This window comes from Chelonoidis abingdonii, chromosome 3 (genome assembly GCF_003597395.2).
Source record: "Chelonoidis abingdonii isolate Lonesome George chromosome 3, CheloAbing_2.0, whole genome shotgun sequence".
Classification (NCBI taxonomy): Eukaryota; Metazoa; Chordata; order Testudines; family Testudinidae; genus Chelonoidis; species Chelonoidis abingdonii.
The window spans coordinates 94574880-94589985 of record NC_133771.1 but is presented as its reverse complement, the minus strand read 5'-3'; the positions used below and the strand labels follow the sequence as shown (position 1 = coordinate 94589985).

Sequence of the window (15106 nt, the reverse complement as noted above, 5' to 3'; positions counted from 1 at the left end):
GAGGAGAAAAAACGGTGACAACTTGCTTTTTTTGTCAAAAATTTAACCAAAAAGTCTTATGGAGGTTTAATTTGCAGGTGATTGAGTAAGTAATAATGCGTTAATGAGCTTACAGCGTGGAACAACATGAGAGCATGGGTAAGGTTGAGCCATGTGATTTAATGGAAGATGGTGAGAGGATTAGCTGCTTACTTCTGGTTGTCTACAGGCTATGATGGTAAGCAGCAGTTGCTGACTATGGGAGAGCTGTCAGTCAGATCTCAGTAACCTCTGCCTCACCTCTGTTGTTTTCACTTACCAGTCTCTCTCTCTCTGAACAGTGCTTCCCTGTTGTCCTCTGTGAACATTTTGATATTTCCGCTTGGGGGTTGGAGATGCAGGGATAAGTGGAAGAAAGTGACAGTATGATCCTCTGGGGCCAGAGGAATTCTGTGCTCCCACCTATTATGGGGGTGGAGGGGCTGTGCCCCAGCCTGTGCACGCCCCGATGCTCAATGTTAAGCATGCAGTACAACATGTTATATGGACATTGGACTTGACCTTCACAGGATCATTGATCTTTTACAGCTCCATTTTCTCTTCCATAGTGTGCATTACACACATGCACAGCTCTTTAGCTGAGCAGCCTGCTTCCTTGTCTCCACGGGATGTCTGGTGAATCCGGGACAGTTGACTGTGTGAGAGAATGGCAGAAACTAACAGAACTGGGCTGTTTCATTGGAGAATCTTGGCATAAATCAATTATTTTAACCTAAATAAAGTGTGGAAGTAGACAAAAGGGAATAATTGTTTGTGCTTTAATTTTAAAATGTTAAAAGTGGCATATTTCCAATACATTGCCTATATGAAGTTCAGAAAGAGAGAAATTTAGAATTTGTGGGAACTGTGGTTGTTTAACTAGAGGAACCAAAAAAATGCACATTTCAAAAAGGGAGTACTTCAAATTGTTTTTCCTCTGCAAAATTTAATATATATATTACAAACAGTGCATAGACATTAATTTTCTTTGAAAATTTATTATTTCATATTTGGAGACTAAATATGATTAATATGTGGATGAGGGAATTTTTAAACCTCCTTTAATTAAAAATTTCAACACAGTCTTAACTGTAGAGTTGCTACTGATATCTCCATAATATACAAACGATCAAAAAATATTTTCCCTGCATTTAGGAGAGTCTCTACAGCCTAAGGCCATACCTGCGCTACCACTTACGTTGACAAAACGTATGTCGCTCGGGTGTGTGGGGAAAAACCCCGACCCCTGAGCGACATAAGTTTCACTGGCATAAGTGGTAGTGTACACAGCAGTGTATCAGAAGCTCTCACTGATGTAACTACTGCCGCTCACTTGGAGTGGTTTAATTATATTGATGGGAGAGTTCCTGCCTGTCATCATAGAGCGGCTACACAAGAGATCTTAGTGGCACAGCTGCATTGGTACAGTTGTGCTGCTGTAATATCTCTAGTGTAGACATAGCCTATATAGAAATCTTGGCAACTTTGGCAGTGTTGTTTAAATGAAAACATTCCCCTGCAACATTGGCAACCCAAAAGAAAAAATGGTAGTGAAACTGGCCAGTCTACACCATTTTCATTGTCCTAGCTGTGCAACGTCCACAGAAAGGAAACAAATGTTATTTCTGATAGGTTTCATATTTATCAGTTCTAATAACTCTGGGTCATGGAATGTGCTTTTAATATTACTGTGTCCCATTAATAATTTACTAGAGGATATGCCTGCTGCTTTAACATTTCAGCCTGAGTTTGACATTTGATCAGTATTGCTGGCAGAGCTTGTGTTGCGTTTATTTACTTGATAAATCTTTTTCCTAGATCATTCAACGTCAAGTGGTACTTCCTTGTTTAAGCCCAGCCGATCACTGGTCTCTATTCCCACTGCCCATGTGATGCCGTCTAATGCCAGCTCTTCACTTTCCAAACACAGGGAAGCTCTGAAGTCTGACTGCTCACAATGGAGTACAAACCTTTTACGATCAGGAGGAAGTCAAAATCTGGGCATAGTGGACAGCTCTCTTGACATGAAGGATGTGAGACCTGTAAGGAAGTGGTCATCCTTGTCTAAACTCAGCACACCAGATAGCTGCAGTCAGGATGAAAGTGTCCTTTCAGGGGACTCCAGGGCTAGTACTGACAGATCAGGGAGAGACAAGAACATGTCACCACAATTAAGGACAAATGGGCCAAGTTGTTTGCATAATAGCATGGAATTGCTAAAAGTTGAGGACAAAGAAACTGGGAAAAAACGATCTTCTACGCTGGATTGTAAATACAAATTTGAAAGTTGCAGCAAAGACGACTTTGGTGTTTCAGATGCCTCGAATAGGAGACATGTCTTTGACATGACCTACAGTGCCTTACCTGAAAGCAAGCCCAACTCAGCCAGCGGTGAGGCTTTTGGGCACAGATATGCAACACTGGGACAGCAGGCTATGAACGGAGTACCTATTCAGCCGTCAGTGAGGACTCAAATGTGGCTTACAGAACAGTTGCATGCAAATCCTCTGGACTGTAGGACTGCTGAGGAGTCATATGGTTTGACAGCTTGGCAACTGCAGCAGCTTGAAGATCTTACAAGGGGAAACGAGCACTCGATGCAGGTAAGAATAGAAATTTGGTGTTTGCTGCCATCACGTGGGCAGTAAGAGACACAGCATTGAGCATATTTTTATTAAATGTTTCAGGTGGAGAAAGTATTCTTATCTCACCCAGTGCTATTGTTGGTTTTTAAACTTTTAAGCTGTTTCTATAACTTAATGAAAAACTGACTGCACTAGAGCTTCATTTATTATCTGAGTGCCAGCAAAGCGTGCTCCAGTTAATTTACAGCTGCTGGCAGTTAATTATACCAGACAATTTACCCAATCTATATGAGAGCAGCATCTATACTTTTTTGCAACTGTGTAACAACATAATAGTGTGTGTGTGTGTGTGTGTGTATATATATATATGTATATAATGTATGTATAGGGTACATATACATATAGTCACATTTTTGTGCCATTTTAAGAGAAGCTTCTGTTGAAATGGTGTGATATATGCTCAAATGGACTTTATAATCTGAACTGATTTTTAAGGAAACTCCATTTCCTTTTGATTTGAAAAAGATTCATAGTAGACAATGACCCTCACCAATGTCAAGATTGGTTACTTCATAAATGTAACTAATATCCTAATTTATAAACCCCACTCTGATAATTAATATTGACATGTTATCACTTCGTAACCTCTGCTGTTTTTCTAAAAAAAATGTAAGCATTCAAGATTGTCCCCCTCTATTTTGTGTGAAGGTGAAATTTAAAACTGTTTAACAAAAAATAAAGCATTACATACATTATAATTATTATTTCAAAATATATCCATTTACATGCATATCTGTTTGCAAATACTGATGTCAACACAGTTCAGAATAATTTGTGTTCAAGGACAGAAGAAGCACAGGGAACACAAACAATAGTTACCTCTTTGGCTAAGCTCACTGATGCTTCTACTGTTCAGATTTTCAAGATCATAACAAATCTAAGACAATATTTTGTTTAAAACTTTGTCTTTCTTAAATTCCCAGTTTTTTACTTCTTTTGGAGCCCATTTCTCTCCAATTATTATTTAAAAATTCAGTTCCCTATGTCAGGCTGTAGCTTTAGCAGAAGCGTTCTGAACTGACACGGAGGAGACCAGCATTTGATTGCCGAGCTACTTAGCTCTGGTCTGCACTACAAATGTATGCTGGGCTTCTCCCATTGGCATAGCTACTACCTCTCGGAGAAGTGGAGTACCTAAGCCGACGGGAGCAGCTCTCCCATCAGCATAGGTAGTGTCTTCACTAAGCACTACAACAGTGCAGCTGTACTGCTCTACGTGTCGACAAGCCCTTACTCTGACACTTGTGGCTAGCACAGGGTGGGAATACTGAGGAACTGTGCACAATTGTTTGGAGTACAATGGGAGCATTGCTTAACAGCAGCAGAAGCACTTATACAGCTGATTAATGGGTGATGTCTATAGATCACATTTAAAAGCCTATCTGGTCTCTTGCAAGTGAGAGGTTGTACTTGTGGCCACATGAGGAACACTTGAAGAATGGGGAAATGTGGGTAGGGGGGTGTTTTAGAAGCCTTTTAGAAGCATTGTAGCAGTGTTTGAAGGAGAGGGAAGAATTTCCTTCTTTTAACGATTCAATGAGAATTTGTTGCTGTTTTAAAATCATCTTATTGCAACAACCTTAAAATGTTTCTGCAATAAAATTTATTTATTTGTAATGCTATTTTACATATTAAATACTGTCCAAACAGCAGAATATCCTGAAGTTGATTTGCTACTGTTTCTGAAAAATTAAAAATCTTGTAAAAAGTTTTATTAAAAAAAAAAATAGTAAAGCAGTGATACTGTGTACAATACAATAACAGGATGATAAACCTTATTTATCTTTTCAGAGTTAGGAGTTTCATTTCATGACACTAGAGATCATTTTTGCTGATGGTGAAAATCTTTTAACAGTGCAATAAGAAATGTGCCATCTGCTTGGAAGTACAGTGTGTGTACTGATTGAAATGCAGTGATTTTTAGAGCAGGCAGAGAGAACTCACATACGCTGTTTCTACATTAAAGAAAATAACACAAAATTATAACCAAATTTATTTTTGACTAAGAATGTAGATAGAACAATAACTTGCCCTGAACATTACATCAGAAAGTGTGTGCAGAAAAATTGGCTTATTAAACACATTCTGTACTCAACCTCTGGCTATGTGGAAAGCATCTTATATATATATATATATATAATATATAGTGATGTGAATCAACGGATTAGATTTTCAAAGGAGATGCATATTACTTTGAAGAGATTATAAGATGTTCACCTCAGGCTATAATATCTACACATGCATTGTGAAACAAATTTCAGGGGAGGTTACTAGTTTAAGTGTTTCTCTGATACTCAGTAACAGCATGGGAGCATTCTGGAGGTTGTCTTCACCAACATGTGCTGTTCTGAGGGCATCTCTCTCATCAAATCCTTTAATCTAAGGTATAAACAGACGTTCAAGAAGCAGATTTTTTTTAAACATAAGGTTAACGTTTTCTTAGTGAGCTAGAAAGATCCACACTATATTTCCATGCCATCAGGTATTGCGCTTAGTTATTCCCTACTGATGCCTAACATTCCAGCACACAGAAATCCCAACTTTAGGTAACTTTTTTTCCACAGGAAAGTGCTGCAGCATTGGGCACCTCTTAGGGCAAAATTTTAGCCTCAGATGCATGACCCAAGGCTCCCATTGATTCATCTGGAAGCCGGGCATAGAATTTGGAGTGAAGAAATATGCCCCTTAAGGCTCTGAAAGGTTTGACTATGAGTATTTGTGAATAGTAGTTTCTCAAACCTTGATACGGTTGATTATAGAGCTGAATGCTGTACAGCAGCACTAGAAATAAGATTTAAAATGAAAATACTTGGTCTTGAAAACTGCAGGAGAACATACAGTAAGAAATGTTTCAGAAGGTTGCACACCTGTGTATTCGTACTATGCACTAGGTGTCTTTGGAAGAACATGTTTGTATACTTGGTGAAAAGAATCAGAGGCGTAGCCATGTTAGTCTGGATCTGTAAAAAGCAACAAAGAGTCCTGTGGCACTTATAGACTAACATATGTATCGGAGCATAAGCTTTCGTGGGTGAATACCCACTTTGTCAGATGCATGCGTATTCACCCACAAATGCTTATGCTCCAATATATCTGTTAGTCTTTAAGGTGCCACAGGACTCTTTCTTGCTTGGTGAAAAGAGGCTTCTTTAGACTACTCTGACTTGCATCTGCCTCTAGTATTGATATAATAGGTGGAAGGCAGGGTGGCTTTAGCAGGAGTTCATGGGTTCAGTTGGACCCACAGAAATCTTGAAACCAAGGATGCAGAAACATCCTGCAGGAATAACTGGAGGAGCCATGTTTGCTCCTTTGCACAAGAAACAACATGCAGCTCCATAGGCCGAGACCTGCATCATGGTGCTACCATTCCTGGCCACATCATGGCACGAAGAGGTCAGAGCTACAGCGGCCCAAAGAAAACTCTGAGGAGGGGTTGGTTCTCCAGGCACTAAGGGGAGCAGGGTCGGGTGCTGGCTCATGCTGGCCTTCTCCCCAGTCTGAGCAGCTGGATTTTGATGATGAGTGGAGCCCCCTCCCCCACCATTTCCTGGGTGGGGTCTCACTGCCTTGTGTAAACTGGGACTGGCCCCAGGGCGGCTGTATAAAGTGAAGCTGACTCTGTGCTGAAGCCAGGTCGATGTCCACACCACACATCCTACCACCCCCTCTTCCCCCCAGTGCTCTCATTGTATCATGCTCTGTTTGTGTGTGTGTGTTTTTTGTTTTGTTTCATACTGCAATTACACTTGAGTTTAGTATACTGCACCAGTTCATCTGGGAGGCTACATCTGTGCTGGATGGAAATTACTCAATAGTCTGGCTTTCGCCTTAATTTGTCTTTTTGCCATTTTCCATTAACAAGGTGCTTAGCCCTCCTCTCTGTTTAGAGCATGCATAGGTTAATATTAGAGCTGGTCAGGAAATGAGATTTTCGTCTCTTGGGAAATTTAGACAATTCATAATTAGTTTGCATTCCAAATCAGAATGGAAAGTCAAAATATCCCAACGTTTTGCAAATCAAAATATTTCAACTTGTGAATTGGAAATATTCAACTAAATGTCTACATTTATGAGCAAAACAATCTGACATGTTGAAATGATACCATTCTCTTCAAATTGACATTTTGAAATGAAGCAAGTTTCATTTTGAAATGTCAACTTATAATATTTTTATTTTCATCCCACTTGATCAAAAAATTGAAATCCTTTTCTCAAAATCAACATTTCCCCACAGAAAATTTAAATTTTAATTAAATGCTATTTTCAGAGAGAATTTTTCATGCTAAAAACTGCAGTCACTTTTAGTTTAATTAATATTCATTGTTGTGCCTCACTGAAGTTGCTTTTTATATTCTGTTGATTGTGAAGTAAGTGGTCTTGGGATTTGACAACTAGGGATTCATCTTAATATAATAAATATGTGGGACTGGGTTTCAATACGTGCTGATGGCTGATGTGTAAATCCAATCCTGACCATTTTTGATCAGTAAAAGTATTATGCCTCTGTTTGCTGCAGAAGGATGTTACTCCCAGTAGCTCATACAAATTTATATTCTGTCTAGTTAAAGCTGTATGTTTTATCTGTCTCAAACTTGTGTAGTATCACTGGGATAAACAGTTGTTTCATTCCACCCCAGAGGTAGCTACGCATTAGTGGAGAGTGGTGAGATTCTTGTATGCTTTGTTTGTAAAGTGATTTCGGATAAAAAGCGAAATATAAATACAACCCATAGAGTCACCATTTTTTCCTTTTTTTTTTTTCAAATTGTCTCTTTTGATACAAACTCTTAGATAGCTGTAGTTGTTTTTATATATATACACACACACACAGTACATTCTAAAGCAATATATGCAGCATATCTGTGAATAGGCATGTCATTAGATAATTGGATCAGTTTGTATGTTTGTTTGGATTTGGTTTACTTCATGTTATGGTAATGTGCCTACTCACTGACGCTCTAAAGGGTTAATCGAAACATTGAACGAACCCTTTGCTATAATTTAGATCCCTTGTATATGAATGTACAGACATTTTATAAAAGCAGAATATCCTCCAAAATATCAAACAAAATATGATAAAGTGCTTATTATGAAGCAGCTGGGTAACTTTTTCCTCTTTGAAACATACACTAATAGTCGATATAGAAATTGACAATACTGTGTCAACATAGAATAGCTATTGACTTTACAGCTTGTTGCTATATAAGTCTTTTTGATTTTTAGAAAAGTTGTTTAAATATTTATTGCACATACTTCATTTGTAGACAACAGTGAAAAGCTTTAATTGTAAGTATCCAGGCCATCCCATCTACTATTGCATGAGACTTTCAGCAAACTTCAGAGAGACTGAAGTAGAGTGAGACTTGATAGTGTTCTCTATTTTATATTACCTTGTTGCTCAAAATTTTAAGCTTAACAGCTGGTGATAGGTGAAATTCTTTCAATATTGATGGATAATAGAACTGCTTGTTGAGGTGTTTTTTTTTTTTTTTCAAATGCTGCAGTGGATGGTGCGTCTTTTAAAAAGCTGCAGTTATTAATTTTTTATATTTGAACATGCATGACAAATCCTGTGACCAGATGGTGGGATTTGCCTTTGAATAGCCACAACAACATTGTTTTTCTTTTCCGTACGTAATCTGATACTTGCCATCAATCAGCTTTAGACATCTCTCTTGTCCTTTTGAGGCCTGTGTTTCAGTTTTCTTCAGAGAGGCCGCCCGGTGGAGATTCCATTTTTTTTTATTTCTCTTATCCTCTTTGCAGAGATTGTACTCCTAGAAGACTCCTGCCTTTGATTCTTAGTTGTTTAAACACAAGTAATCAGTTTATTATATCAGTGGCAAGAGTACTGTGTGTGCTTAGATACAGTGTCCTTTTGTCATCAGCATGGAACTATACACTCCCCTTAGCCTTCAGCAAGTGTGTTGATTGTTTTTCTTTTAAGCTATTTTGCTGTAGAGTAGATACACGAGCACGTAATAATCATATACTTTAGAGACACTTCTCTAGCTTATGCAATCTTTACATGTTCAGATAGTTTGAAGTGTTAAGTTATCATTGCAAAAAAAGCAGAACCTCGAGATTCACATGAGTTTCACAAGGATAAACATGAGCACCAGAACCATAACAATAAGCAGGAAATTGAGTAGCAAGTTGAGGCCTCTGTTGTTAGCAAGATCCATACTCTGCACTAGTCTGACCTTGTGCTTGCAACTGAATTCTTGATTGTAGCTGCTGTTGGTTCAGCTGCAGTAGTAAGAAATTGGGATTCGCATGTATTTCATCTTGTTCTCGTTTTCTGCCTGTCCTCAGTTTCTGCCACCTAAGAGAAAATTGTTTGTTCACAATAATAATTTAAACTCTTGTGATTGCTAATGTTAATCCTCTACTTTCTGCAAAGAGCAGCTAGTTTGGAAAGATAACTTGTTTGACTTAACTGATATCTCCTGTTTTGCTACTGCTCTTCTAAGGAACAGATCCATAGTAAAAGAAATGGGGATTATATAGCAATTTTATTTAAAAACAAAAAACTGGTGGTGCTGTCCAGGCACAGCTCTTGTCAAGGTCACTTATGGAATGTACAGGTAATAATAATGGGGCTGAAACTTCCGTTAAGGCCCATTACATTTCAAAAACTAGCAGCTTGAAACTTTTTGGAAGAGCACTAAAGTTTCAAAAAGTGTAACATTTCCTAACATGGGTCAAATGCATCTTTGCAAATAGGGAAAATTCCTTCCCTTCTAAGGTTTTCAGCATTGTGTGGCACAGCGAGCAACACCCGCTTATTTTTGCCAACTATGTGTTATGTAAGATTTATTGCAACCTTGCAAAAGCCTTATTAAGAGCCTACTTTGAGCTGGCACAGGTCACATCTTTACTGCTTTTAATAAACACATATGCAGTAGTTTATTTAAAAATTTAATAACTTAGCAATTGTAAAAATAAAACATGAACAAATAGGATTGCTCAACACTATGCCAAAACTTCATTTAGATGGCAAGCCATTTTTTTTTGGCGGGGGGGGGGAGGAGGATTGTTCATGGTTGTCAAATACATAAAACTAGTACCTTTTTTTGGCATTTTTGTACCTTTTTAAAAATAGCATATCTGATTTTTATAAAATAAAGTCTAAGAATTATCGTCCAGATATGAAAAAAGAAGTGGTTGAGCCTTGTTTAAACCATTACAAATACCTTAGGTGATTGTTAATGAGAACACTGATCTTGACAAAAGTCTCTATACGTATGCCATTATACTTTGTTTTTTCACTATGGACATAAAAATATGTTGACGTACCTTCCTCTACCCCGAAGAAATGCATTTTAATTTACCAGTTTTAATTACAAGCTTTTGATTTATTTATCTATCTATAGAGTCCCACTACCACCTACAACATTGCTAAAGTATCATGACATTTTTAAAAACATGAAATTTCATTACAAACTTTAGAGGTGGGGCAGACTGAAGATACAAAACACCACATTGAACTATGGTTATCAGTGTTTCTCAGACAATTTAGAAAATTATAAATAAAGAGCTAGTCTCATAACTACTATTTAGGGTGACCAGATAGCAACTGTGGAAAAAACAGGATAGAGGGTGGGGGGTAATAGGTGCGTATGTAAGAAAAAGCCCAAAAAAAGGGACTGTCCCTTTAAAAACAGGAAATCTGGTCACCGTAGTACTATTTAATGAGAATACGAATATCAGAATCTGGCACCAACATGCCACAGGCCAAATTCAGTGTGTGTGTAAATAGCTATGTGCGTACTGGTGCATCCACAAGTAGGTGGAACCTGGCTTACACCAGATACCTATGCACTGTGGATTATTCTGCATTGTGAGACAGTGGTGGTTATGCACCTTTGCAAGAACGGTGTCATTTAGACCTTTTCCACATTAGCTTCTTCTCCCCCCCCCCCCCCCACCAACGGGTTGGGCTACTCAGGACGACAGGCAGTGTTGGCGTGAGAGGCTCGACTCTTAAGCCTCCTCCCGGACCTGCTCCGGCTCGACTATTAAGCCCCCCCCCCCCCCCCAAGATTTCCCATTGATGGCTCCCTTGGTGGCAACAGTAGCCACTGGCAGAACTAGCATAGAAAAGGTGAAAGTACTGGTGCCCTTTTTTAACTATCCAGAGCTTAACTGCTTCATGGTTTAGACTTGCTCTGAGCAGAACAGATAATGCTGAAATGGGTCAGACCTTCAGCAGGTGTAAAATGGTAACATCAGTTTACACCAGCTGATTATCTGGCCTAAAGACTGTAAACAGGGAGTCTTTCTAAATAGTTTTTTTAAAAAGCATAATTCTGATACTGACTAAATTCTTTCTGGGGATGGAACTTCTGCTGACTGTAGTGGAGTCGTGCTAGAGTTAGGAGTTACTGAATCTTGAATTTTCATTTTTTTTGAAGGACTTATCCAAGATTATTGCTATATTTTTTTTCTCCTTATTTATATGTAAGATAAACTAGAAACAAATTCGGTAGTGTGCAGTAAATCAGCGGCAATTGATTGAATACAGAAATGAAAACTTTCCAAAGCCATCTAAGATATTTGGAGTTTTTATTCTTATAAAAAGAGTGAACTGTAGTGTAGTTTAATTACTCACTAGATTGCTTGTATATGCTGAGTGAATTAAATCTAGTTAAAATCCATTTAGGCATAATAAAGTAAGCAAATAGCATTAGTCAAAACAAACAGCACCACAGAGAATCAAAAAACTTTATATTGCTTAGTTTTTTCACATGACTTTAACTCTTCTTTCTAAACTGGAGTGCATTTGAACATTCTTTACTTTTATATTAAGTTTTTATCTTCAAATTTTGATATTTAGTAAATAGAAGTACAATAAAATGCTTATTTTAAAGATCAAATAACTATGCAAAGAATATTATGTCCCAAATTTTCAAAAAGGTTTTATCTATCTTTAGATTCCACTGATATTTATGGTATAAAGTATGATAGAAATGTTATCGTATATTCTTCATATCAACAGAATCCCAAGATACAAATGTAATCTTATAGTATACACTATAGATTTACATTGTTGCAAAATGCTAATAGTGTTTCTAGTTTCTTAAATTCATTTTTTCTTGTTTAAGACTCACTGTTTCATTTGTATGAGGAAAATTCTCTTTGTTTCAGGGTTTGCGTTCTAATATAAACTGATTCCTCTGAAGCCTATTATTCCAACAAGGAATTCCCAGAATGCAAAGGTTCCTCTTGAGGGCCTAACCATTTTCAAGAAATTTTTCAATAATGTTAAATGTTGGGTATTTTCAATATATATATTTTTAAATCCCACCAAGGCAAACTAAAATTAGAAACCCTATATCCAAAAACATTTGAAAAGGCTTGTAGCTTTGTCTTTTCCCGCTTCTTCTTCAGGGACATCCCCACATGTTACAGGCAGATCTTTTAAATAGTTATTGTACAGTTACTAGAATCCCCTCATGAGTTTGTGGGGCAGGACTGAAAGATGTGGAATAGATCATGAGATCACTTAAACACTGTAATTATGAATAATATTCTTATAGTCACATTAAATTGCATGTGATAGCACATCTTTGTTTTTAATTTAATTGAAATTCTACCTAGATAGTCCAATAAACCATTTTTAAATAACAGTAAGTTTTTGCAAACAAGAATTGTAAGGGTATTTGTTTCAAATTGTACTCCACTACTTTTACAATTTCACTAAAAATAAGGCATTCATGCTTAGTTATAACAGAGGGACTAGGCTGAGGGGACACACGTGCTTTTATGTGAACCTAATATTTATAAATACCTTTTGAAACAGGGATGATTTTACCAGTCTTCAATGGTGCATTCAGGATTCTGATATGTGCTTGAGATGCAGGAGGCAATATTGACTACTGTCCTTCAAAACAAAGGGAGCTGAAGGATAGTTGAATCCATCAATGCCTGAATTGGCCAATATATAATAGCTATCTCTTTTTATAGCCTGTAGTTACCAACTTTATTCTATCCTTCTGCTGCCCTGTGTGTCTATCTGCTTTACCTAGGTAGGGCATCACCTTAATATGGGCATGGTGGCTTCCACCACACCAGATATTAGGCTAGTTCCTCATTCTGTTTGACTTCCCATATTTTCAGTGTCATCAACCCCTGCTTTTGTAACCTTAATTCCTGGGGCAAATTATTCTCCTTTGATGTTTGCATGAAACTCCCTTTGACGTCAAATAGAAGACGCACACACAGACTACAGTGGAATAGAGCCCTTTGAAAAACGAATGGTTTTTGGCTGATACCCTAGATTCTTGTTTTTCCTCCCTTTAAATGCTGCTGGAATAGATCTTCTGAATATTAAAGATAGGCAAAAAGTGGGGAGGGGAACTGTAATCTAATGCATAATAATCCTTGTCAATTTCTAGTGACTTTCCATATGAAACTGATATTTAACTTCAGTATTACAAAGTCTTGCTGAATCAAATAGGCTTCAGTTGAAGGTTTTGCTCTTGAGAGATCAATAAATTCTCTAATTCAGAGGTTCTCAAACTTTTTTATTGTGTGACCTATTTATTAATAGGTCTCACAATTATGTGCAAACTGCTTCCCTTCCTATCCAGGATAGTGTGGGCCACCTCCTTTGCAATCACACAATGTCCCTTTGGAAAACTGGTACTGGGAAAATATTTGTGTGTGTGTGGCTGCTGGAAACAAGAAAAGCTAGCACTGTGTGAACGGCCAGCTATCTGAAGACCATTAGCAAGAGGTCCATAGACTGCCATGATCCATGGACCAGTTAGTGAACCACTGCTTTATTGTGTTCTTGATGCCTGCAAAATTTACCTTCCCTGGGAAAAGGCATGGTAGAAAATTTACAATATAATGACAAATGAGTAGCTTTTCATTCTAGACAATCACATTAGAACACATCCCAATCATCAGCTAGCTGGGAGCAGGCCTATGTTGTGTTTTTCTGACCTATTTCTGACCACCTTGATCTCACTAGAAGATGAATTTGGTTCAAATACTTTATTGATGAGCTGCCTCAAATAGAAAAGGTTTGGATAAGCAGTGAGTTATCTTCAAAAGAAAAGCAGTATTTTTCCTTGTACTGTATCCAGCTTGGGTAAGTTTGGTCAGAATAATGGGAATGACCTGACTGCAGAATAAAAAAAACCCAAATCTTTTTTACTTTTATTATAGCAAATACAAAAGCAAGTCTGACACAGATAAATGCTGAATTTTATGTATTAAATTTTCCTAATGTAAAGGAAATTGCATTTCTTAGTGCAAATTATGGTAAATGTAAAGTGTGGTAGATAATAATCTGTTGCTAAAGCTATGTAAAACAAAAGGATCTTGAGTTCTCAAGGCTAGGGTTGCCAACCCTCCTGGTTTGGGTGGGAGTCTCTGGTCAAGGCTCTCTCTCCAAAGTAGAGTAGAAGCCAAACCAGGAGATTTCAGGTGCTAAAAGTCTGGCAGCGCAGTGGGGTAATGCAGGCTCCCTGCCTGTCCTGGCCCCACGCTGCTCCCGGAAGTGGCCGGCATGATCTTGCAGGGGCGGGAAGGGTTTCTGTGTGCTACCTATGCCCTGAGCTCCAACTCCACAGATCCCATTGGTCAGGAATGGCGGCCAATGGGAGCTCTGGGGGTAGTCCCTGCAGGCAGAGGCAGTGTGTCGGGGGGCGGCAGGGACGTGCTGGCCACTTCTGGGAGCAGCATGCAGTGGGGCCAGCGTGTGAACCCCCAGCCTTGCTTACCTCCAAGCAGCTCCTGGTCGGTTGTGCAGCAGGGCTCAGGCAGGCTCCGCTCCCACTGCTCCCATTGGCCGCGCTTCACAACTAATGGGAGCCGCGGAGTCGGTGCTCGAGGCATGGGCAGTGCGCAGAGACCCCTGCCATCCCCTTGGGCCACAGGGACATGCCAGACACTTTCGAGAGTGGTGCGGGGCCAAGGCAGGCAGTGAGCCTGCCTTAGCCCCACTGAGCCACCGCCTGGGAGCCACCCGAGATCAGCGCCTTCTGATTGGAGCTTGTACGTGCGCACACACGCCTATCCCCTGCCACAGGCCTGAGCCCCTTCCTGCACCCAAACTCCCTCCCAGAGTTTGCACCCTGCACCCCTGCCCCAGGCTCATCCCAGAGCCTCCTCCCACACTCCAAAACCCTTGGCCCCAGCCCAGAGCCTGCATCCCCTTCCACATCCCAACTCCCTGCTGCAGCCCAGTGAAAGTGCGTGAGGGTGGGGGAGAGCGAGTGACAGAGGGAGTGGGAAAATAGGGTGAGCGAGATGAGGCCTCGGAGAAGGGGTGGGGCAGGGGTGTTTGGGTTTGTGTGATTAGACAGTTGGCAAGCCTACTCAAGGCACACTTTTGGCTTCTAATGTCCTTCTAACATCCAGTTAGCCAACTGAACACAGTGAGTGAATACTGTTCTCTTACTAGGGTGGTTGGTTCTTTAGATACC

At 39.2% G+C, this 15106-nt stretch overlaps 1 protein-coding gene across 2 annotated transcripts in view; it reads left to right on the top strand.

Moving 5' to 3' along the window:
• Positions 1 to 15106, top strand: part of CEP85L (centrosomal protein 85L) — a 185620-nt gene that overhangs the window by 89622 nt on the left and 80892 nt on the right. For both annotated transcript variants that reach the window (XM_032780536.2, XM_032780534.2), the window contains one exon: positions 1837 to 2621. In XM_032780536.2, coding sequence (XP_032636427.1) covers positions 1837 to 2621 — 785 coding nt within the window. The remainder of the gene's footprint in view (positions 1 to 1836; positions 2622 to 15106) is intronic.